Genomic DNA, 26,885 nt, shown 5'->3' on the forward strand with positions numbered 1-26,885 from the left:
ATTTGTTTCCATTAAAAACAAACTTTTGTCAGAAATTTGTGTTTTTTTTAAGCCTGTCCCTAAACTTTTTAGCGACACTGTATATATATATATATATATATATATATATATATTGTTACAAAAAGATGTGTTTTCTGTAGCACTCAAAACAGCTTTGTATATCAGGGCATGAAGTTACTTAATGCATTACCTAGTGACGTCAAAGGCATGCTCCTAAACAGGTTTAAAATTTCTATTAAGTTATGGTTAACTGAAAAATACTTGTATACTGTAAGTGAGTACTTTGATGTATAGGACAACTTTTAACCTGGTTTTAGTCCTTTGGCATCACTATATTTTATACATTTTTAGTTAGTTTTACTCCTTGACCACTAAATTGTAATTTTTAATTAGGCCTAGGCCTATTAAACAAAATATTCACTGTTTTGGTAATGTCTTGCAAAATGACAAAAAACTTTAATTTTGACTATAGTAAAGAAAACATGTATTTAAAGGGTTAATGAATTTTTAAAAGGTATTTTTACTTAATAATAATAGGCTAGTGTGGATTGTTGTTATCCTGTCACTGTTGGCGTTATACACTTTGTGTTCTGACAAAAATGATTGATTGAACTTAGGAACATAGATAATAAAGGAATATAACCAATTTAGTTGTATACAGTTAAAAAAATTACAAATATTCTGATATTTAAATTCAACTGTAATCCTCTCAATACGTGTTCATCTTATAAACAACTAACTCAACAAAGAAAGTGAAATAAAACACTGTATGAAATTAACTGGTTTTTATTCTTAGGGTGCTTAACTAGTAATATAAATTAAAATAATACATAGATCAATGTGCTGTGACACCAATGACAACAGCGATGACAAATTATATGGAGGTCTACGAAAAGTCTTAGAAAACTTATACAAACTAATCGATCACATAATAAAAGATGAGCACCTAGGCATTGATATGTACACAGACTAAGGAGTTCGCCATACAATACATATATACACTAGGTTACTAGGCTGCTCGATTTGTGTTCTTTGGATGAGTCAAGAAGCCGACGACCAAAGCCATTTATCTATTCAGGACTCCTAAACTGGTGCTGTTCTGGGACATGGTGTTGGTCCTGTGGATCACTATGGGTTGCTGCTGTTGCTGTGTGGGTAGCTGCTGCTTTGGAGACGTAGAGATTACTCCTACAAACAAAACATACTCATATTAGCTTATCTGTTGGGGAACAGATGCCACTCTATGATATATTGGTCCTGTGGATCACTAAAGGCTGCTGCTGGATTGTGGGTAACACCTAACTTCCAACACAACAGGGATATATTATTTTATTATCTGTTGAGGAAGTTGATTTGGCGCCTCAAAAATATATGTGTGATCAATAAAATACTAATGTAGTATCAAGGTCAATCAATACATTATTGGAATTAGACTTCTCAAACGCCTTTTTTACGAAAACTTCACAATCTTGTTCAACGATTGGTTTTAAAATCTCAGAATAGACACCAGCAACTATTTACTAAGGAAACATTTAGTAATGTAATCATTGAAAAGTAAGTTAAGGTTTTCAAGGATGTCAAAAATATGGTTAGGTTACCTTGCGATGGGGAGGAACTAAGCTTGTCACTGGTTGACATACGGGAGAAGGCCATGAGAGCGTCCGGGAAGTTTGGAGGAGTAGCAGGTGTATTACACGGAGTCACCTACAACAAGAAATGATAACATTTATCAATAGGCATCATCCTGACTGTTACACTCATTGGACATATCAAAACACACATTTCCTTAATGGAACACAAAAATGTAAAACCCAAAAATCACAGTAAAATCTATTTTTCTTTAGTATTGACAATTTTTCAACAATCAATTAAATTTTTTGCATATAAATTTCTACTTGAGGCATTATTTTATACGCTTTTCGAAGTCTAAATGAAAGAATAAAGGCTTCTCCGGCCCACTTTGCTTGGAAGAGGCTGGAGCAGACCTAGCCTCCTCCTCTTTCAGAGTGACATGGCTGAGATAGTGTCAACATTTAACATAATAATTCTATATTAGTCGGGATCTAAAAATTTAAAGAAAACCGCTGCAACAATTTTGATTAAATTCCTATCATTTACAGCCCATCAGATGCTTAAGTCTAATGAAAAATATGATGTACTCAGTACGTCTCCTGCTACGTTTTGTATGTATTTTGACATACTCAGTACGTCTCATGACAGGTATACTTTCTGAGTAACGTCGGTTACAATAATTTTAATTCCAAATATTATACAGAATTAAATGAGCAATCAAGTTCCAGCCAAAATCAATATATTTCACAGCCTTTGTAACGATCCAGCTAAGAGATGTCGACATTGTATGTGAGTCAGCTTGCCAGATATTGGATTGCGCCAGTTGTGTTAACATCGCCTTTGCGTTGATTTTATTTGTTTCGAACACTTTTCATGCTATTGTAATTATTATCTTGCAATTAGTTTTTGCTGTGTACTGTAGAGTTTCTAGTGTGTGTAGTGAACCATGTATACAATCAGTCTGCACAGGCATTTTGTGTTGTTTGTGGATTGGGGCTAAAAAGAATTATTTTACTTTGTTCTACAGTTATGGTTGGAACAAGTAACACTAGAAACAGTCAAATTGACAGGCTTAATGACTATAATCCAGAAGAGTTCCAAAATCTAGTGCTAAACCTTGATGAAAATGTTGATGAAATCAAAATTACTGTTCCTGAATGAAGACATGGTGATGCAATGAATAAATGGTGATCTGGTGGCCCAAATGATGATCCTATTCCTAAGAATTGAAACAGGTCTATGCATGTACCTGAAATGACTTAGAAACATGTGAATGATTATTAGGGAGAACTTGTTAAGTGACAATATATTGTATTGTGTGTTTTTACTTGTAAAAATAGTAAAATTTAAATATCCAATGAAACCCCGACAGTCCATATAGACGGCCTGATATTGATTTAATTCTATATTTATTGCACGACAGCCTACAAAAACATAATAAATTAAACATTTTAACATTTTCAAAAATCTTATCTTATTTTTTTATTTAACATCAATATTATTTTGTAATACCCATCATTATTACATAAAAAATTGCATAAATGATAACAGCAAAAAGCTTCCATCTAAGGGTTTAATTTTGATTATGTATATGAGTACATCTTACTTAAATAATGAGGACACAAACCAGACTTTCCAGAAATCTACATAATGGTAAACTCAAGTCCAGTATAAAATTTAAAATGTGTGCCACATTTTTTTACCGTTTATTTTTTTATATCGAAGTACTTATTGAAAGCTATTATTCCCAAATAAAGCACAGAACAGGATCAGAACAGGAAATCCTACAGTTTTGAAAATCAACAGGAGAAGAGTGTTTTGGACATGAGCCAGCTCTGGTTTAAAGTTAGCAGAGCTTTGTCTACTCTAAGATATTTGCGACTAGGAAACATTGTCTAATTCTGTACCACTGTCATTCACTCCTGCACCATCAGCACAAGGGCAGCACGGAAATGTTGGAAGGCTCTATCTAAACCGTCAAAGCATGAACAATACAAATTCAAAGTCCAAGATGATTAATCTGACTAATAAACTAGCAACAACTGTCCATTTTGTTTAGATTAAATAACATTTTAAATAATTACTGAATCCCAAATTAAAAACTATTCTCTTATTTAATATTTTAATGAGAGGTGGATTGTATTTATTGGTGAAAGTCATGTACTTTAAACAGTTTAATGTAAAAACTAAACTCCGCATACCCAATCTTTAACAGTGGGGTGGCCTATGAGGAATTGATGAAAAATCTTAAAACATAAAATATAGATCAAGTAAGTTGTACATCCTTTTAAAGGTCTTGACTAGATGAAAACCATTAAATATATAATTCAAATTTGACATTTCCCAAATATTTTTACCCTTTAACCCTGGCAATCGACATTATAATCGATCTGACAAGCATTCGTTTAGACAGTTCATACTGTGTACATAACTCAACACTACTACCATTATTTTATACCATTTTAAAGACAAAAAATTATTGATTTCAATGGTGAAATTTGTTTTACTGTTTTGGCAACAATGATGTCACAGTGACGTCATAAACTTGCCAGAATGATCGTCTTTTTCTGTCCATCATTTTGAAGCAGGTGTCTGTCAGTTTTGGTCTGATTTAGTCACAAAAATGTTTTTATTTTGCGAGATAGTGTCAATTACTTATGAACAGTTTATTATGCATCTTCTTAAAACAATATCTAGTGTTTTTTTTTTTTAGTAATTTCATGGTTTTATATGTGATAACGTTGGAAGAAGAAAACCTAAGTTAATCTAAGGTATTGTGCAGTGGTATAGAATTAGTGATATATCAGGGGTATGGTGTATTATGTAGGTTTATAGCTTGTTATAACTTTGTTTTATGCTCTCATTTCAATAATATCCTAAAATGTTGATAATTTTTGACATTACCAAACTTGTTGACCTATCAGACTCGGACAACTTTGACAGTGACACCTAGGTAATTGTTTTATGCTTTTGGAACCCCAAACTAAGCCAATATTTCATTCAGAAAAAGTTCAAAATTATTATTTATTTATAGTAAAATTAATATAATCAGTGAAATATTTCCATATAGAAATTTATATAAGAAGATAACTTTTGATTTTTTGAAACCTGTCGCTCTCAACACCAATTAGCGTAAGAATTATATTGTAAATTTTTGAAAATAATTGTACCTATAGTAACAAATTGTGCCTTTTGTCTACTATATGTGGTTTTTAAAATATATTAAATTTTTCTTCAAGAGAACCTGGTTACGATTATATATTTTCTGAAACTAGATAAAATAAAGAATAAATCAGTTATCTCAGATTCCAGTATTTATTATATTATCACACTTTATTAGGTGCATTCCCACCACTTTTCAACAAAAATTAAAATTTTGTTGTGTAGTCAGATTTTTTAATGGTTTATACATAATGTTTTAATACCACAATTATCCCCATATTTTCGTGAAAAAATAATGTATTACACCATTTCCAAAGTTATTGTTTTTCTATAAGAGATTTAATAGGCAGTACCATTTTATCCGATTTCTCTTAAAGAAGAACTGTATCTAGAATTTTGTTATTGGCAATGGAAGATTTGAAACGAAATAAAAACTTTTCAATTTTTAAGTTTTTTGTGTGCATGTTTATGTATTAGGGTTTTTGATACCTGAAGAAAAGGGTAGATTTCAATCCTCAAAGATAGTGTTATACATTTTGTAACATAAATATAGCCACGTTTTGATGGCAGCGTAAGGTATTTTACTATGTTTTATCATTTGTAGTGCAAGTCCGTTGTAGTAGGGAAGAGATAGGTTTATCTGACATTTGCTCAGTATCATTTAAAAAAAAATAGCTTGTAAAAAGTTTACTAATCGGGCTCCTAACAAGTGTAAGGCCGCTTGGGATGTAATTTCTCAAGACCGATAATCATCCCATGCACAATACACCACACTTGACCTTGATCTAGTAAACAATTACTTTGTTGACTCTGTAAAGGAATTTAGTGACAAACCACAACATTATTTGTGATTTTCTAGGCAACAGGCCAGTTAGTTAGTTACACCTGATAAATTTTGTTGGGCAGACATCGAAACCATTAGGTTAACCAAGATCCATTCCAAATGTACTAATTCAAAAAGTACAGATTATCATTACTGGCTTTTAAAATATGTACTGAAATGTACAATATATTATATTAAAGAGCCATTGGCTAAAACTATTAACAAATATCTAGTTATTTATTGAAAATTAAAAAAATTACTCATTTTAAGAAGATAAAGCTCTGCTCTAAAATTACCAACCCCTTTCAATTGTACAAATTTTTTCAAAAATAATTTAAACTTACAATGCACAGGCAACAAAATTACAATTATTTACTATCTAATTCACAATTTGGCTTTAGAACTAATTGCTCTACAACTAATGCAGTGATGGATATAGTGGGTGGGATGTCCTTGAAACTTTGAATAGTAAAGAATCAGTTGCTTTATCTCTATTTTGATTTGAGTAAAACTTTAGATTGTGTCCCTTTCAATAGTATTCATACTATTGATTCAATAGTATTCATAGAAAACTGGATTTCTATGGCATATCTAAACTCTTGATTCAATAAAAATCATAGAATCATATCTGGTAAACCACAAACAATACGTAGCTGTTAAAGGAAGGCAACCAGCATTACATGAAATATAATTGAGTCTTTTCTCTTTGTGGTGATGAATAACTTATCTAAATGTATTGATATACAATCTGTCATACATGCAAATGACTCATCTTTATGTAATAGTAGCCTAACAAAAGTATACCTGATTTGCACACCACAATGGAAATAGATCAATCGGATATAATCAATTGGTTTTCCTCAAATAAACTTGTGTGCACACACAATGACAGAAAAATTACTCCTTAGTTTTGGTTCATCATACTAACCATGAATGTGTAAATAAAGCTGCTTGATACTTTTTATTGATACAAAACTAAAATGGAAGGGTCATATCAATAATGTAAATAATTTTTTTTTTTTTTTATTTAACAGCTTATCATGGAATTTGAGAGATTATATCTCAATTGATTATCTTAGAACTGCCTATTGGATCTATTTCAATCTCATGTAGCATATTATCTAATCTTATGGGAACATAGATTCTGTAACAGTTTCACAAGTTCTGCTGATTCAAAAAAGTTATTAGGACAATTTATTGTGCTGGGCCGCAGGAACACTGAATAGAATAGAATATTTATTCATCAAAGAGACATTTCATTACAAATGTATAAGGCAAGTCAATAATAGGCCAAATTTGGGATTTATTACAAGAAATCTTCTTCAGTCCATTATTCAGATACAAACTCACTAATTGAGTAAAATGCTTGTTTAAGAAAAAAGTCACTAATTTTGTTCTTACATTTAAAGTAACTTAACTGCCTTACAGTTAGAGGAATTTTATTGAATAACTAACTTGCAGGACATGATAAAATGACTTTTAACACTTTTGTTTAACCTATGAGATGGTACATCAACAAGACAACTAAACCTAGTATCATAACAATGTATTTCATTTCTTAATTGCACTTTCTCAGGGTACTTTTTAAAATATAACAAACATTAAATAATGTAGAGTGAAAACAAAGTATTAATTCTGAGATTTCTAAATAATTCTCTGCAATGTTCAAGTTTAGTAGCTCCTGCTATGACTCTTACATTTTTTTTGTTGTACTAGAAATATTTCTCGTGATAGTGAAGCACCACCCCAGACAATTAGACCATGGGTCTGAAACAGTCCAAAGTAAGCCTGTCGGAGATTGTCCCTATCTAACTCACCTCTAAGGCATTTCAGAGCAAAAATACTTTGACAGAGATTATTTTTGAGGGCAATAATAAGCTGATTCCAACAAAGAGTTGGGTCAAGGGTTAAGCCCAGAAATTTTGGAAAATTGTTATTAGATTTTTCTTTTGTACCAGATATAAAAGAAATTTGTTTCTCTTCACTTAAGACCAATTGATTTGTAGCCAACCAATTTTGAGCTAATTTTTTAATTAATTTTGAATTTTCCAATGCTTAGCTGCAACTTAAATGCTTGTTGATGATAGTGGTTTCATCAGCATACAAGACAACCTCAGATGGCACATTCTCACCTAGGTCATTAATCATAACCAGGAAAAGCAATGGTCCAAGGACAGAGCCTTGTGGCACACCACAAGAGACATCCAGACAAGTGGTATAAAGATTGTTAAAAGTGACATACTGTTTACAATCAAGTAGATAGGGTTTGAACATTTTAAAAAATTTGCAAAGCTTTTTGTAAATCAGACAGGATATATATTCACACACCAGATATAAAACCAAGCTTGATATTCTACAACACCACCTAACAAAACTAGGGACTTCTTTCAGAATAAATACCTCCAATTTTTTTAACAGATCCAAGATGTCTCTATTAGTCATTAAACAACATAACAAGTTACAATAGACCTTGCCAAACTATTAAGCAGCAATGAGTAAAAAAAAGATTTCGGCACAATAGACTTGTTTAAAAATTAACAGGAGCGTTGCAAAAGACATGAGAACTTACAAAACTATTAACTTAGATAAATAGCTAGTAATCATAGAAAATTATTTAAGGGGCGTCTGGGGTCCATTTTGGGTCAAAATTTCAATTTTTATTTTTTGACATTTTTGTATTCTTTGGAATCTTACGAGTAATTTGACATATCATACATACAATTTGGACCAGTACAACCTTATGTAATTAATTTATTTGTAATGGTCTGCACTGTGTTTTTCGCTGGCAGCGGCGTCAGGGCGAGGGACATATGTTTATACATACTACAGTTGTAATAATATAAGCTACACATACTTGTTGTGTTGGTAACACTGTTTGTTCTTTACTGTCATATGGTTCTTTCTCATTTGTTGTCATCTGTTACAACCAAAGTTTCTGTGTTATTATTTTGCTTTGTGAATTGTGTTGTTTACACTTCCTGATGATAAAACTATTGGGGGGAAAGGTAGGTTGACTCTCGAGGCTATAAATGAAATTTAATTATACTATGGACTGGCCATTAGAAGAAATGTTGACAGTCTGGAAAATATGAAGAGGGCAGTTTGGGCGGAGTATTTCCATCTCATTTCAACAAATGAAGAACCAGCGCAGTTTGTGTCCGAAAACTGCTGATACGTGGTGCAAATACCAACAAGCTATCCAGAAGAAAGAAGCCTATGACCACAATGAACACTTCAACATTGCCCCTGTAGTAATGGAACAGGTAAACAAATGTTCAAGGACTTAGCTAAAACCCGACGCTGCTGGCGAAATGTCTTCATGGACAGACCCAAAATCCGAGCGAGTCGCTAAACAGTGTAGTGTGGTCGCGTATTCCAAAATCGACTTTTTAGTTACGAAAAAGACCCTTGGGTTTGGTGTTTATGAAGCCATTGCCTGTTTCAACAAAGGAAACATTGTTAAATGTGAAGTACTCAAGAAAGTAGGTATAATGCCAGACAAAAACTATGTTGAGATTATGAAGCGATTCGACAGGATGCGCATAAGGAAGGCGCAAAAGGCAGTAGAAGATATTGAAAAGAAGTGTCGCCAGAAGCGTGAGGCAGCTAAAAGACGTGTGTAGGATATATATGAGCAGCAGGAGGATCTAGATAACCCACCCTATGCAGCAGGAATGCACTGAGATACATGAGTCACTATTGTTAAGTTATAGCCTAGAAAAAATGGAATTCCCGAAAAACTTGTTTTTTTACACTTCGGTACCCATATCTTCCAAACTACTCGAGGTATTAGTATAGTTTTTGTTTTTATTTGTTCACAATTTCATGGTTTTTATTTACAGCACAGGAAATTTGGTTTTAAAACCTAAAACCAATAGAAAGATCTACTGAACCTAAAAAATGTTAACCACATGAAAACTTAACTGTAACCTGATTGTGGTTATGGAGCTGGTAGATTTGTAAAGGCAGATGATAAACAAAACAGGCAGTGTTGCCACCCGCCAACATAAAATTACCAAATTGTCTGCTCATACTATTCTAAAGTAACATACGAATGAGGGTACATACTTTAACATATACCAACATAAAATTAAAAATTTATTTAGTAAAAATTGAGAAGAAAATACAAAAAAATATGCTTTAGTCTAATAATTTGGCCAGCACTGTATACTTAACTCATTCAAACTAAGCTATGCATCCTTAATAACTGTTTTATGTTTAGTTTAGTTAATGTTATAAGTTGTGTAATGTTTAACTGTCATATCACTTAGTAGTATATTTGCAGTTTTTTTATTTATTGGTATTTTTGAATTTATTGTAAAAAATCAAAGGTAATAAAATTCATTTAATGATAGTACAAGTTCTATTATTGTTATATATCAATTTAATTCGATGTATTAAAAGTGAATCTCAAAAAGTAATTTTAAACGTATTGGGAAAGAAGTCTTCATAAGAAAACAATTATATTTTGAAAGATCCCCACTGGTAACATTGTTTTAGGTAACTGTGTTCCAAATGTATTAGTTGCTTGTTTTGAGATATCTGGATGTACTAAATGATATAATAATTTTCAGTTGTAGTGCCTATTAAAACACCGTATTTAACAATATAAAAACAACCAAGAGGTCGTGACACCTATCATTACAACACTCGAAGGGCAGAAAACTTTCATCTTCCTGTGCATCGAATGGCCCTGTTTGAGGAGAAGCCATCATACATGGGTATGAAGCTGTGGAACTATTTACCAGAAGATCTGAAGAAGAGTAACACAAAGGCTTTCAGGAGTGAAGTAAAGAAGTGGCTACTAGAAAATCCCTACTACACCATTGAAGAATATCTAGAAAGAGATTTTTGATGGAAAAAACAAGACCAATTTATTGCATACAAATTTTAATATTGTTAGTTTTAAGGACGCTGTTACTATTCTCTATGAATATGTAAATAAAGAATATTGTCTATTGTCTATTGTAAAAGAAGAGTAAAGATGTCTTATTTTACCAGGCAAAGTTAGGGCTAAGAAGCCCTCTGCAACACTTAACCAGGAGATCGACGGTTTAGAGTGACTTCCGAACCACCATCAATGGCCAGGCAGGCGGGATGCTTGCACGGACAGAATCGCTCAGCGGTCACCCATCCAAGCAGCAGCCACGCTCGACTTTGCTTGACCCGGTTATCTCGCAATAACCGTTGTACCCGCTACACAGCACCATTGGTAAAAAAGTTCCAGTATTTGATAACATCAAGCTCATGACAAGTCACACGTTCTGAACTGTTGTAATAATGTTCTTGGGATGTGTATTGTAATTAATAAGTTTATATGTGATAAGCTTATCAAGCAATGTCAAATCAAGGTCCTTCGCTTTATGATACCAGTTTGATAAGTTCAAGCAAAGTCAGGAGATGTTGTATGTACTGCACATTAAGGAAGCGACACCAATTTTTGACCATATTACATTGTTACTTTGTGTTTGACACTAATTTGAAAAATGCAAGTTAAAAAGTCCACAAAATTGGCATGACGTTACAAATTCATCCTTGTTTGAATAAAATCTCTTTCAAAAACACAATTTTTTCTTGTTAAGGGCAGGTATACATAAAGCATTTTTATACAAGGAAGAATTGGATCGTATTTGAATTCTGCCCCTTTCAATATTGTAGCCATATTCCAAAGGAATGGATTTTGTTCAGGTAAAAGCCTTTTTATACTCCACCGTGGACTTTGTTTTTTTGTGTTTTTCCCAAAACACATATCAGTACAATGCAGGTGATCATTTTCCAAACAGCTGAAGAAGATTATTCCTACGAAATTTTAAAATACACCACCCATTATTTTCTTTAGCTATAGAAAAGTATTGAAGTAATTTTAGGGCTAATTGAATGAAAAATGTCTGCTAAAATCAGACATTTTTGAGAGGTAATGTTGTGATTTTGCAATTAGAATAAAAATGTTGTAAATTTGTGATAAGGTCATAAAACACTAACATTTTGCTTTTAAAGATATTTAGATATGTAATTTGTTAGTGTTATTAATGTAGTTGTAATAATAGTAATGTTTTAGGAGTTTTAATTATGTGTACCAAGTTAAGTTATAAAAACAAACTCTAAGCTAAGGTGTCTTTACTTAAATAAGTTGTGAATTTGTAATAATCATAAAACACTAATAACATTTTAATCTTAAAGATACGTATGTAATTTGTTATTAATAGTAATGTGTTTACGAGTTATAATTTTGTGTACCAAGTTTACTTAAAAAACAAATTAAAACATAGTTAACGATTAGTTGTAAACATTTTAAATGTTTTAAGAAATGTTCTATGACCATGTGTGGAAAATTTATGAGTTGTTATATAAGTCTAAAGCTGGGCTGGCAGTCTGAGTACATGCCCATGCTAAACAGCCTGGCACTAGTAACACTGGTAGTCAACAAGTTGTCTGGCAGTGAAACAGTTAACTCAACTAGATAATAAGTACAGTTTAAGTTTTCTTAGAAACAACAATTGTTTTTTTATGGGAAGCAACATATGGAATAAAAAGTTGCCAACTGTTGAAATGAAAATCGCCACAGAGACACGAGACAATTACAGCTAACAGGAAGTGTAGACGAGCAATCCAGTGTATAAAAACACACTGAGTGACATGTATGTCAACAAGTACCAATTAATGATGTCAGTGACCACAGAGACTGGTTAGTGTCAGTTCCACTCAAGGTCATACCACTAGAACTCTCCAGTGTGTACCAGTCTCAGTTGTTGGCTGCAATGTATCACAAAGTACTCTTGTTGTCTCACCTCAATGATGCCAGTACAGGATGGATGCAATCAGTATCAATTTTATACTAGTTCATTATAAAACTTTCATTATTCAAGTCAATTATATAGTTTTTTTAGCACAGTAATCAATCAATATTTTTATTGTTACAAAATTAATAGAAATACATCAAAAGTAGATGGCATCGTTATTCCATAAAATAAAAAAATATGGTAACTAAAATATATGAATTATAAAATATAGCTCAGTTTACATCCTTATAGCACATAGTCATTGATAAAATATCTAAATCTAGGAACTCCTTCAATATTTTTCTAAAACCAAATTTATATTGTTTGTAAATTAGTTTATTACATAGATTTTTCCTGAGTAAAATGATATTTTTTCCATAAATGTGAGTACAATGCTGAAAGTACTTGAGGTTATTTTTATATCTTGTATTACAACAAGCTTGGTATTGATTGGTTAATAAATTTGCTATATGGGAATTCTCTTTTTATAAACAAAAACCATGAAGAAATGTATATATTTCAAACTGTTATTAATGTTAATTCCTTGAATAAGTGTTGACATGAAGTTCATTCATTTCTAAATAATAATGTCCTTATAAAAATCAATTTTTGGTACAGCTAAGCAAGTTAAAAGTACACCACACCACATGTCGTACAAGGTTTCGCTGAGATTGCTAGCAAAATCTCATATCTGTAGCTCATTCCATTCTCGAGATGTCCTATGGACAGATAAGACAGCCAAACAATCACGTAAAACGAAATTGGACACAAAAATGATACATCATAGAACTCAGTCTTGTAGAAATTAGGTTTCATTAAAAATTTAAAGTGTACATATGAAATCTGCCTCAACATATCTTGCCACATGATACATTCAGATTTTTTGTCCATTAAATTGGGTTTCATATCAGTGTTTAAATAATAAAAGTCTACACACCAAGCCACTATAAAATGATGTATGTGTTGGAATAGTTAAGACCATGTGTTATTATTGTACATGTTTAAATCTTTTTTCTTGAGTTTGTTCACAAATTTATTTATTCTGCAATTTTCTTGTTGCCATAATAATTGCCCATACGACTGATGTAAAAATATTCGCCAACGGTCTGCCAAATCCCAATCAATCATAATCTTTATTTATATTTTCTTTAAAAAAAGTAGTGGTGTTACAAGTAAATAAAATAAAGATAACAATAATTATCAACTAGGAAGTCATCCTCTGAGGATATATTAAAATTCTTGAATGGTGTACATGGGTCGATCTATAAGCCTGGTGTCCGGTCTTTATTTTAAGGCAACTCTTGTTTTTTGAAGACCCTAAGTGACCAGATACTCCATGGCTCTCTCCCTCCCACAGACTCCATGGCCTTCCCCTCCCACCACACTCCATGACTCTTCCCTTCAAAGACTCCATGGTCAAGATTCAAGATTCAAAAAGTCTTTATTCATGAAATGCACATCATGTACAAGAATAGTGTCAAATGGTCCTCCCCTCCACAGATTCCATGGCCCTCCGCTCCAAAGACTCCATGGCCCTCCCCTCCACAGACTCCATGGCTCTTCCCTCCACAGACTCCATGGCCTTCCATTCCCACCAGGCTTCTTAAAATTGTTTGAGATGACTCTGATCTTTGTCCCTGCAAGTGTCACTGGTAGAAAATGTCATCTGTAGTTTCAGCCGCGCTCACTAATTGATAATGGCATGTGATTATAAATATTATGTAATATAATTATATTAAAGGAATAATGTTGTTAACATTCCATAGCTTACATCTTGAAAACTTAATTCAATATGTAAAACATTTAAAGCATAAAAACAAATTAAAAAGGTTTGTTAAACCTCAAAACATTGAGTGATTATAACAATCCATTTTGAAGTTGGCCTGATTATAAAAATATTATTTGCTCAAACATTGAATAAAAAAAACTTATACTAATTTCCCATGAACATAAACATATTTTAAGTTGACTGTAAAACAAATATTTTTTGAGATGCCAACAGATGTCCAATGATTAAATTGTATATTCAATAGGGGTGTCTTAACACATACCAGCATAACCGGAGGCAGGAAACACTCTGTAAAACTGTAACAGATAGTTACACAACAATATCTTTTATTGAACGCTTATACACATCCTGAATAGCTTGGTTTCCAGAGCAAACATCTGTAAAATTCGACTTCCTCTAAGTTCATTCATTTCTCCAGATTTGAAAAAATTCCAAACTTTTTCCAGGTTTTTCAAGTATTTGACGGTTGAGACGTTTTTATCTTGGCATATCGACATTATTCAAGGCTTAGTTTTCTGTTTTATAAATTTTCCACGAGAGACATTCCTAGTTGAGATGAGTGCTGAAAGCTTTCTAGCATGAATATCTAATGTATCGGCTTTTCCAACAAATTAAAGAGGGAACCGCAGAAACTTGTCTGTTGAAAGATTGCAAAGTCAATATTTACCTGGCCAAAGTGTGTAGCCGTCTGGGAGTAGGTGGGCAGAGCAGCCTCTTGGAAGAATATGCTCAAGGCCGTCTGAAACAGAAACAGAACAGTCAATGTCAAGAGCTTGCAATGTTACCAAGACAAACACACGAGCAATACAGACACTATACACAACTAGCTATCATGATAGATAGTGAAATAATTTTTATATAACCTGTCAATGGTTTTACAGAAAGAAATCCACATATACGTATGTAAAATGTAAACAGGGGTACAAACTTAAGTGCTACATTCTCCAAACCAGCTAAATGTTTAGATGTCAGACTTGTAAAAATTAAAATATAAAAAAACTGTACTTTTTCTGTGTTCTATACTTTCAACAAATATCCAAGATTGAATTATCTTTAAAAATTAATTGTTACATTTATGTGAGTTTCATATTTGTATTTAAAAATCAACAGATTTTTTAATTTAATAAAAACATTCATAAATATACTATTTATATAATTATTCCCATGATCTGTTTTGCACTGGTTCATAAATATATTTTGTATCAACAAATGATTGTGAAAAAACATTATATAAAAAATATTCTATACAAAAATACACCTTTTTATACTTTTTGATAGATTTTATTTTGTACAATGTACATGGTACAAAATAAAATCCATGAAACAGTGTTAAAAGGTGTGTTATTGTATATTTTTATCAAACACTTTTCAAGGCTAAATCTCTAATAAAAATATCCTGTATGAAGTCAAACTACTTAAGTCCAAACAAAAAAGTAAAAGAAGTCTTATATTACAAACACAAAAGTAAACTCGTTCAGGTTCTCATATTTGCTATCTTCTCATCTACAAACAGTTTGTTTATTGCATTTATATTGAATTGTCAATTTTGCTATGTAATAAAAGCTTTCCAGATTGTCTTATACTCGTCATATGGAAATGTTTTGTAAAATTTATAAATTATTACAAAGAGCACTTTTTAATATGAATCATAACATTTATTTCATTACTACTGTACTGTGTTTTTCAATTCGGGTTACAAAAAATATGGTTATTACATTATATTAAATTTAAAGTACTATTAGCGAACTCTTCTGGATACACCTGCTTTTCTTCAAGTGTACATGACCTCTTAGTACAGTTCCATGTGTGCATTTAGTTTATGCATTTTCTCAAACTAGATCAAATTTGACAAGTAATGGCTTATCAGTATCAAGTAACGTTATAACTAATTTTATTACTTTATAGTCAATAGTCAAATTACTTTATTCCATAATATGTACAAGGTACAAAGAATTGCTTCACTACACTAAATTAAATACTAATATTAGTTTTTAAATTAATACTTACACTACAAATAGCCTAAGCCTAGTTAGACTATTATTACAATAAAGATTATGTGAATCTGCACCTTACAATAATCTTTTCCTAGACATGGTTCCTTACCCAAATGTTTGCGGACATGTAAATAGATATAAGAAAATTACATATCACGCCAGAAAAGAAATTCAAAGTTTGTTTACAACTTACCAAAAACCTTGTAGTTTTTTTTTGTTTAATTTTTTTTAAACACACATACATCACATAAATATTGCTCATTTAATTTTTTAGTACTTTTCAAAATAAAACAAAGTGTATATTTTAAAAGAAAAAGTAAAATAAAAACATTGGATGTGTATTGATTATTTATTTTAAATGAGATATTGTAATTCTACAACCAAAACTAATAAGGTTTAAATTGTTGTTGTGAGGTAAAACTTAATGTTACTTCACTACAGCCAGAGGCTGTTATTGCTAGCGACTAGAACTAAACAATTGATAAAAAGACATTATCTTAGTGCAAACCTTAAATTTGTGCATGCATAAATATTGAAGCAGGTTTAACTAAGACGAAATGCATAAGTTGCAACTATTTAAGGAAAATTATATAATAATATGTATATATTCTGTATATACATAATAAATATATATATATAGTAGTAGTAGTATGTATTTTAACTAAATGTTATATATCATTTATAAATGTTAACTTTGATTGAACAATCTAAGAGATATACACTAACTCGGAACACTTTATATTTACAATTCAATGAAGAAGAATCTATTTTTAACAATTTCATTTCAACTTTACTACAATCATCAGTTTCAGCACTCAAAGGAACCAGCCCATCACAACTGTCATCGAGAGGACTGGAAATATTTGGGAATTGCTACCATTTTTACTGAGGAATTCTACGCTGGATCACGTCCCACTTAGGCATTATAATCCTTGAAGAATAAAAGACACGCACCTCCTCAACCATTACTTCAGCATCTCCATCGACAGCTTGTTCTTATTCATCATAAATTTTTTTCCAAATTCCAAAAATTTGTCATAGTTTTATAAATTTACATATAATACATTATTTCTCAACCTAAAAACTCTGACAACCCACGATTCTAAGATTTCATCCTTTTTCATTTGTTTGGTTAAATTTATCTATTTTGTTTCATTTATTGTTCCATTTATCCTAACTCTCTATAACATTTATCAACTGTGGAACTAAATTTTTCTTTCCAGGTGACAGAATTTATGTTTTTATTTATTATTTGTGTAATAAATTTCACCTTTAGGAAAAGAAAAATTTTGATTTATCCCACATTATAATAAAATCTAAAAAAAGAGTAGATAGTTACAATACATTGTAAAATCAATATGAAAAAATTAAATAATATTATTAGTTTATTTAGCTCTCCTCTAATTACTCCATGAAATGAAATATATATGACACACTAAATTATAGGGTGTCAGGAGACAAAGAGAAAAGGAATGGCCATACTGAAGGCGCTAACAATAGTGCAGGTTGGCACACCTGACAACATGCCAACACAGCAGTTATAGCACAATCACGAGTCTTTTCCGCTGTTAAAAATAAAATCACAGCAGCCCATCGTCAAGAAATATTAGACTACAATACAACCATCATCTCTGACAATTAACGATTGCATTGAAATAACAAATTATAAGCCTTGTACATTTTGGTAAAAGATGTTTATTCTATGCCTATGGTCGGTTTTAGTTATTTTCAACATTTGATTTTCCAGATTGTTTAAAGAACAGATGATAATTGAGATTTACTTAGTTCTTTGTCGGGTTTTTTACATTTTATAATAGTCTGGGAAAAACCCAGATTGGGTCATGGAATCAGACAAATTTGTAGATGACCCGCTTCCGATAAACTACTACGTTCTCTCCTGTCCGTTTAAGAGAAACCTCATGAGAAAGATTGTCCACTGAAGATTCGCTTGGATGGTTTTAAACAAAACCCACTATATGTAAGTCCCTTCCAGATTAAGTATTTCTCTGAAAATTCACAACATCTTTATCAAAATATTCTAACTGGATTGCTGGTGAGTGTTGACCGTATATTTGTATAGCAGTATTCTGTCTCCATATACTTACGTAATATAAGTAACACATACACATATCCATGGACAGACGTTTACTTTAACATCCACACTTCATAATCAGCACTAAGAACACACATACGTACATACAAACACATAAGGGCACAGACATGTGACGCACACAGACGCAAATTAACTCACATTAAAATGAACTGATTAACTTGCTGCCACTCCATAACCCATTTTTTATAAATATTACTTTCTTAAACAGTGCACAGTTTAGACATATAAATTTGTGTAATACACGTTGAGGCTCACAGATTTCTCTCCTAGTTTATATTTTACAATGGAATGTAATTTAGTTAAGTATTTTCTTGTTCTAGTTCTTCTGACCTTCTTGTCACCTTTTCCTTCATATAATTTAAAAAGCAATACATTTTTTTCTATAAATTCCTTTTTTATATCTAATAACACACAAAAAATTATAATCTGTAGGGACAATGCGAATGTCTTGTGCACATCAACACTTCAGTTATCAAAGTTTCAGTAAGACTTTGAGATGCCCAGCTTATCCATTTACGTAGTATCTAGTTTTTTTTTGTATGTATAGTTTTGTTAGGTGTCTTTTTCTAGGTGGCATTACAATGTAAGAGGTTATTTGCCTCTAACTTTTGATAGAAACATCTTAGAGGTGTTTTATTCAAGTCACTGTGTTTCTATTGAATAGCCTTTAAAATGACATGACTTAAGGTACCGGTAGGGGTTGCAATTTTAAAATTCAAAAGTGACCCCCTTCTAACCCCCTTTGAAAAGGGGAGGAAAATTTTTTTATAAGAATAGTGAAGATTGTAAATCGATATCTCAATCCGTTTGGAATATATCCTCGCACGTGGGGCGTTGTCCTTCATCATTTTGGTTCTTTGCCGTAGATGATTCTGGCTCCTCCAATATACCTCCAGTCCTGATTACACCAGCAGATAGTGCTTTGGTTCTTTGGTACTTTGGTACATGATACTTTGGTAAATACAGAATTCAGTTCCTTGTCCACAACGTCTAAAAATGATTTTTTCCAGTCTTTCTGTTTTATTTGTTTTCTTGTCGTTTTCATGTCAGTTTTCTTTTTTACTACAACTTCCATATTATTTACTAACTTTTTCATCTTTCAATAGTGAATTTCTTCCTAAGAGTATTACACAACTCTTCAGTCAAATTAGTCTTAGCCATATTTCTTGATTTCACCTTACTTGGTACTTTATTTTTTTCCAGAATAATTGGATACTTCTTGATTAGTTGTATTAGTTGATTACAACTAACTACATGATTCTCTGGTCCATCTTCAAACTCCTCTTTATCTGAATCTATTGTTGGTAGTTTATGAGCTGAGCTCCTACCTTACACAGTAACAGTGAGCAGCATCACAGAAGTGACTCAATGCATAAGCACAACTGAACGTTCATATCACGACAGGAGTGTATGAGTGATCTTAGAAAATACTGGGGGTTCGTTCGTGCTAACTTCTTAAAATATTCTATAGTGATCCGGATGAGTGTAGAATATACTAGTTAGCCATAGCCAATTCTTATTCATCTCGTTTAAGATGTGCTACAACTACTTTGTTCGTATTTTTTCGTAAAAGTAGAATTTTCTAATTTTATTCAATTCACCCGATGTTGTTAATGTTCATGTATTTTACAAACTTGCACTTTTATAGAATAAATGATAAAAATAATTAGTGGAACATATTGGAGCCTAGTTAATAAACAGTTATATCATAATTTTATTTTGAAAGTTCAATTTTAGTGTTGAAAATGTTCATGTATTAGATGAGTAAGGGCTGTTTCCAAGAAATTTTTGACAAATCACTTTAGGTTGACAATATCTTAGCCATCTCCAGAGTTATTCTGTTAAATAGTGCCTGTTTTCTTCAGATATAAATCATGTACAATAAAGAGAATTTGTGAAATAATATGGTTAGGGAAATACACACTGAGTAAGTCATAATTTGTCCATTTTGATGTTCTTTGTTTTCAAAAATTGTAAAGTCTAGTACTGGATGATCACGGCACACAAGGAGTATGTTAAGAAGTATAAGATCTTCTTATTTCTCCCATGAACAAATGAAGTGTACGAGGCGTCCATTTATGGAGATGTAGAAGCAAGAGTTGTGCATGTCACTGGCAGTAGGCCTCAGAGTGAGAAATTATAGTAAAGTACTCGTTGGATTTCATTAATTAATATTAAAAACGGGAAACTGAACAGTGAAATTACATCAAAGTTTGCTGAAAACTAAGTGATACCCAAGAGGAAACCGTTTGTAAGATTCAACAAACTTGTGGGGACGACACCATGAGGAATCATGTGCAAAGTAATGGAACAACAGCTTTAAAGATGGTCACTGAACAGTGAACCTCGTTCAAGCAAACCATCATGTCAAAATGAAAATTACATTGAAGAAGTGTAAATCTTTTGTCATGGATGGTCGTTGTGTCACATTGAAAGAAATAACAATCAAAACAGGATATATTAAGTTTAATATTAACATAGGATCTGTATGTTAAATTTTTATAGAGAATGTGACCGCAAAATTTTTGCTGAAACTGTTAAAATTGAGCATTTAAGCTAAGCTATTAAAGAAATTTACCATAGGACATGCTGGACAATGCAAACGGTTACCTCAAAAGACCTAGAATTCTTCTTTTAAGTTTGTTATTGGCAATGGATGACTTGAAAGGGTAATAGGATTTCTGAAATTTGTCATCTTTGATACAAAAAATATATAAACACCATATTTTGAGGTTTGAAAATAATGTATCCTTTTCTTCAGGTGTCAAAACCCCCAATACATACACTTGCACGACAAAGAAGACCATTGCCACACACTTTAGTTTTTTGGCATCTGAAGAAGAGAAGGATAGAGTTCAATCCTAGAAATGTAGTGTTACATCTTTTGTAACTTATAGCCTATAAATTATGGCAAGTATCCGAAATTCTATTATCCTTTCAGATCTCGGCTTGTTTCATACTAAATATAGATATGGTACCAAATAAATAAAATTTTAAATGATTAAGACATTAAACTATAAATATAGTGACTGTAATCAACCGGGGAGAAAAACCCAGGAAAGTCCATGAACATTTCGTGAATTCCTAGAATATTGACGCGCTGAGTTTACAAGTGGTCACTAATAACACTAAGTAAGATATAATACTAATTTTAACAATTTCTTAAAATAGTATTTTTTTATTTACACAAAGAATTTCACAAACATTACTAACACTGAGTATTAGCTGTAGAGTAGCTTTCTCCTACAGCAAAACTCTTGTAAAATATTGGGAAAAGAGAATTAGATCCTTACACTGGAGCAGGGCCTTAGATTGATTTTTAATTTATCAATCTAAAATATTTATCTATCCTTATGATAAATTTTGAACACCTCTCCTAGAACAAAGTAAGGAGGATATAGCGATGTTGATAGGATATGGCCCCCTTAGAAAACATCTTATGAAGGTAGGTCTTAGTCAGACCCTGATAAATGCAGAAGAATTAGCGGAACACATATGGCTAAACTGTCCTGCCATATCAAAGTGGGAAAACATTCCTAGGGGCATATCTACTCAGTCCCAAGGACATCAGAGAACAGAAGCCCTCAAATTTGATTGGATTCTGTACAATTCTCAGATTCTGAGGGTACAAATGTTAAGTAAAGAAAGCGCTAAGTAAGGTCCTTTTAGGGCTATGTGCGGAAGCAACCGTCTGTTTCCCTCGAGAATAACAAAAAAATCTTTCGTACTACACTAGTAACATATTTACAATAACTTAATGTAAACCTACTTATATAGCATAATAACATTTCATAGTGTAATATTTTTATTCTAAGCCTCATTGCTTGCACGAAATGGCCTCAGCTGTTACTGGTTACCTAATAACCAAAAAACAAAAAATTGTTATGAGAACAAATCATTTAGCCCAGCTGTTACTGAAACAACAGTATCCCGGTAATTCGTTGCCACTGAACTGACACTAATAATGCCCATCTGTAATGGCAGCAAGTGCAGTCGTTATGCACCATTTTATTTGTCAGACACGGTTATCCTTCAAAATATTAAAAAGTAAGTAAATGTTATATGCTTTGTTAGTTATATTTTATACATAGGCCTAAACATATCCTAGTTTGTTTTTTATATTTATTATAACATTACTACTTTTTTAAACTGTAATTTGAAATATAATGCAATTTGGTTTAAGTAGTTGAAGCAAGAATTCTTAACTCATAAATATCGATGATTAGACATTATCGATCATTTGAGTATTGGACGAGTATTGAGTATTATACTACAAACGATTCCAGATAATACCAAAGTATCAGTCAACTAATCAACAAAAATAAAATAATTATAGAAGCATCTTGATATGATATTGTTTTGTTTACTTATCTTATACCGTACTTCAAATTAACTGTAATGGAAATAGAGGGACTGGGCCGAACGCTAATGGCGCTCTAAAGGAAGAACGAAAATATATTGTTTGTTCTTAAAATGTGCTGAAGAAATGAAGAAACAATTCCATTTTTAGGTATATTATTAAAGGTTGCCTCCGCTTATTGTACTCTACTCGCAGGTTAGTAAAAACGAGAAGAACTATGGTGATAAATATGCAGATGTCGGCCCAAAGTTTTTAAACATTTCAAAAACAAAGGTTAAATGATCATATTTTACTTAACCACAGTACAAACTTCAAAGATCCACTAACTAGAGTAAACATCAAAACTACAGAATCTAATTGGAGAGCTACAAACAAATCCTTAAAAGTTTGCCTCAGAAGTGACTGCATTGTTGATCATCTTGCAAAATACATGTATTGACGAGAAGTAATGATTATTATTGGTGATCCATCAGAGCATTTTTTAAATGCTATCACACGTCTACCCAGTGAAGTGATCGTAAGTACTACATGACTCAAGAGTAATTTAAATACAGTTCAGTTATTATATACGATTTGAAATAAATACATGTGAAAAGTACAGATTATCTATAGACCTAATACAATTTTAAGAACCTGAAACTTAATTCACTTCAACATTATCGTTCAAAATTTATTCAAAGTAAAATCATATTTGGAAATGCATTTAAAGTGAAATCATGTGTTTGGTTATTTACTAATGGCAGTAAGAACAATGATGTACTTGTGTTCTTTGTTTCACAAAGAGTTACATTTATCCTTGAAAATAGTTAAAAGGTAATTGAAGACTCTTGGAACAATTGGAAAAGTTTAAAATAATACTAAATGTTAACAAAACAATACTTATCTTAACTGTTTAGTTTTTGGAAGAGGCCTTTTGAAACCAAAAGTTTCATCATCAGGCGACTCCACAATAAACATTTTTATTTTATTTTTAAAGATGGTTCGAAAGGCCTTGTCCAAAAAATAAACCATTTGGAAAAGTATTGTTTTATTAGGTAAGTAAATGTTATGATTTTGATTGTAATTATATTAATTATATATTATAGTTTTACTTAAAATTTATATTAACTAATTTGTAACAAATAAAACCAGAAAACTACATGGTTCTTTGAGATATCTAATTCGTTATACAGTCGGACATTTTGCTTTCAGTATTTTTAGGTGGTTGGATGGTCATGAACATCGATGATTGGATATCATTTGATAATTATGATTTGATTGTGGCAGAGGCCGCTTATTATACTGCAGCCAGGCAAGATTTGGGTAGGGTCCAATAAGCGGACCCGGTTTTTTATATCGAAATTGGCAAACGATATTACTTAATCATAACCATCAATATAATCAATCGATACTGATTAATTATTTTTAACAGTTAACTTAAATAATCTATATGAACAGCTGTAAACACTTTCAAATAATACAATTAAGGTAATATTTAAAATTTCACATGTAACATTGTGTATTAAAATGGCTGTCAATCTTAAGAAACTTCACGAAATTGCTTTAAAAGACGATATAACATGTTTTTATGGCTTCAGAATGTTGGGTTAGTACCTAAGAACCCATTATGTGATATTTGTGGAAAGGTAACAAACGTAACTGTCAGAGGAGCTAACATGGTCGTCTTCAGATGCAAAAAAGAAGGTAATGGTGGACACAACTTTAGTAAAAATGTTTTCGTTCTGTTTCATTTAGTTAAAGTTATTAGTTTCCCTGATTTTGGTTATGTTCATTTATTATTTGTTACATCATTAAATTCACATTTTAATTTAAAACATATGATTGTTACTACTTTTATATCGATTGATAGTCTATGATTCGATATGCGAATATTAGGTATCGATGATTATATTCTTCGATATAAAAAAACCGGTCCGCTTATTGGACCCTACCCCAAGATTTTTTAAGCAATTAGTCACTGATCCAGAGCTAAACAGAGGTTACAAAACTGTTGGAAAATGTTTTCATTTATTATTTATTTTTTTAACTTATTCAAACTCTGAATTTTTAAAATAATTAACTTAACTTAGCTGTTTACTGTCACTAATCAGTTAGTTTATATAGAATCTGAAATTATTAATTAATTGTAAAAGGAAATAAGCCTATAACTGTAGGCTACAAATGTCTGAACCCTTTGCTCGCTGTAAATTAAAAATGTACTGACAAAAACTAAATATATAAGAAGCTGATAATGTTATCACTACAAAGCATAGGCCTACTATAGGATTACAGAACTTGTTCCAGTTTTAATTGAAAGTAACATATACTTTAATTTATAGTTAGGTTATTTTAGTTGACATTAGGATGAAAATTGAAGAACTTGACTTAATGCAAGTCCAGTTTATTTTGTGACAACACATTGCCTACGTATTTCATACAATTCCAATCTCCATGTTGACAAAACTTGTAAAACGGTACTTATGAGTCACCATGTTCAAAACGAAATGTCTTATAAGAAAATGTGATGATTCTTATAGGGCTCTTATCCTATTTATTGATCAACAGAAACACATTTCAATAATGTTCAACATTATCATCAATTCCAAATAAACGCATCAATAATCAAGTCTGACGGCCAGCCATTTTCCTTGGCATAGTATGTTTGTTTACAAATAGCTTACCTCGAATTGCCAATGGGCTGCTTGAAGTAATTGTTTTGCTTGTTCTCTGGCACATCCTGCAGCTAATACGAACTGATTAATCATGACCTGTTCACGTAAAGAGTCCATTTTATTACAATTATCAATTATCTTGGTAATCCACAATCAGCACACCCGAACCCACAATACGACTTGTTTTCAAATCTTACGAACCATTCAATGAATGACGTCAAGTTGTAGCCAGTGATTGGATGAAATTAAACTGCTGTTCTTTCCTCTAAACAAATCCCTTCCATGAATCGCTCATGAGTTGTTTTCGCTGTTCCATTACGTGTTCTCGCTCCCCAACAACAAAACAAAACAAGGTCATCTTGCTGATGTAAACAACAGGGTGGCCAACACTAAATCGCAATATACGGTAAGAAAATAGTATACCACAAAAATATACTAAAAGTATTCTTTCCTTCAATTGGATAACAAACCGCATGAATATAATAAAAAATATGGATTTATCCCTAGTATAAAGTTACGTACGAGTATTTATCTGCATAACTTTATTTAGTTAAGTTACAATATATATTTTCTATCCACATTCCATTACGTTCATAATTACTTAAAAACTCATTTATTTTTATATGTGGTATACGCTATTTCCATTTGTAGTATAACAATATTCTAAGAGTAAATTGCTATTATTAAAGATGATGATCATGATGAAATAATTCAATATCAAGAACAAGAAAGAAAAACTTGACTTCCAAGATTCTTTTTGCTTGTGTTATTTTTGCTATTTAGAATAGTAAAACTTCGGCACTCTAAGCCAACACAAGTAACTGCAAAACGGAACCAACACATTTTGAAGAACTCACATCAATTAATCTACGTAGCATCAGAGTAATAAACCTACCAAACAGTGATTTCAAACTAGTAGAGAATAATATAAAACCAAACATCTTTCTAATCTCACATTCGATTTACCCATCAATGCTATAAAACAGTAATCTACTCCAAAATCGGTTTGATCCCATAAATAACTCTAATGATAACAACTACGCTTCTGCTTCTCCCAAATTGCAACGTATTCCACTCGTTTTCTTTAATACTCCAGTAATTAGATTGAAGACCGAGATTAAATTCTACAATATTATCAAACTATAACTAAAATTATAACTACACAAATTAATGTTTCGACCTCTGAAGACTACTCCTAACCGCTTATTTTAATAACGTAAACGTACCGTTTCATGTTTTTTTCATACTCGAAAACACTTTTATCAAAACTCCTCTTTTCCCTGTTTGATGAAGAAATTTCTACATAGTTAAACCAACTACTACCCAACGTTCAAAATTAATTGTAAATGCAATATATTTCATATGCTTCACTGAGCCTTAAAACTTGAAGATTCAAATTATGGAACTAACATTTTTTTGTCTTGCATTCCTGTTTTATTTCAAAATTTAAATTGAACTGAAACCGACATCGAAATACAATCGATATCAGATATCACATATATTTTAAACCACTCGGGCACACTAGAAATTGTTGAAACTCAAAACCCTACGAGTAAAATGCGCTAGCAACAATGTGTACTTCGCATGTATGAACAAGAAAGATAATCCAGTCAAATGTATAGACAGTAGTAAACAAAATACG

At 31.7% G+C, this 26,885-nt stretch overlaps 1 protein-coding gene across 1 annotated transcript; it reads right to left on the reverse strand.

The window, feature by feature from the left end:
- Nucleotides 1-770: 770 nt before the first annotated feature.
- On the reverse strand, nucleotides 771-25,565 carry LOC124353597 (UBA-like domain-containing protein 2-A). Its single transcript, XM_046803510.1, has 4 exons — nucleotides 25,253-25,565; nucleotides 14,793-14,864; nucleotides 1,599-1,704; nucleotides 771-1,188 (listed from the first exon to the last, which is right to left on the reverse strand). Exons 1-4 carry the CDS (start codon nucleotides 25,358-25,360, stop codon nucleotides 1,067-1,069), a joined length of 408 nt encoding a protein of 135 aa, XP_046659466.1. The 5' UTR covers nucleotides 25,361-25,565; the 3' UTR covers nucleotides 771-1,066.
- Nucleotides 25,566-26,885: the final 1,320 nt, after the last annotated feature.

This window comes from Homalodisca vitripennis, chromosome 2 (genome assembly GCF_021130785.1).
Source record: "Homalodisca vitripennis isolate AUS2020 chromosome 2, UT_GWSS_2.1, whole genome shotgun sequence".
Classification (NCBI taxonomy): Eukaryota; Metazoa; Arthropoda; class Insecta; order Hemiptera; family Cicadellidae; genus Homalodisca; species Homalodisca vitripennis.

Excerpts from the sequence above, each read along its gene's own strand:
- LOC124353597 (XM_046803510.1), bottom strand. The coding sequence starts at position 25,360 with ATGGACTCTTTACGTGAACAGGTCATGATTAATCAGTTCGTATTAGCT. Across the intron at positions 14,865-25,252 it reads CAGCCCATTGGCAATTCGAG|ACGGCCTTGAGCATATTCTT; the intron begins GTAAGCTATTTG and ends TTTCTGTTTCAG. Across the intron at positions 1,189-1,598 it reads TAGTTCCTCCCCATCGCAAG|GAGTAATCTCTACGTCTCCA; the intron begins GTAACCTAACCA and ends TTTTGTTTGTAG.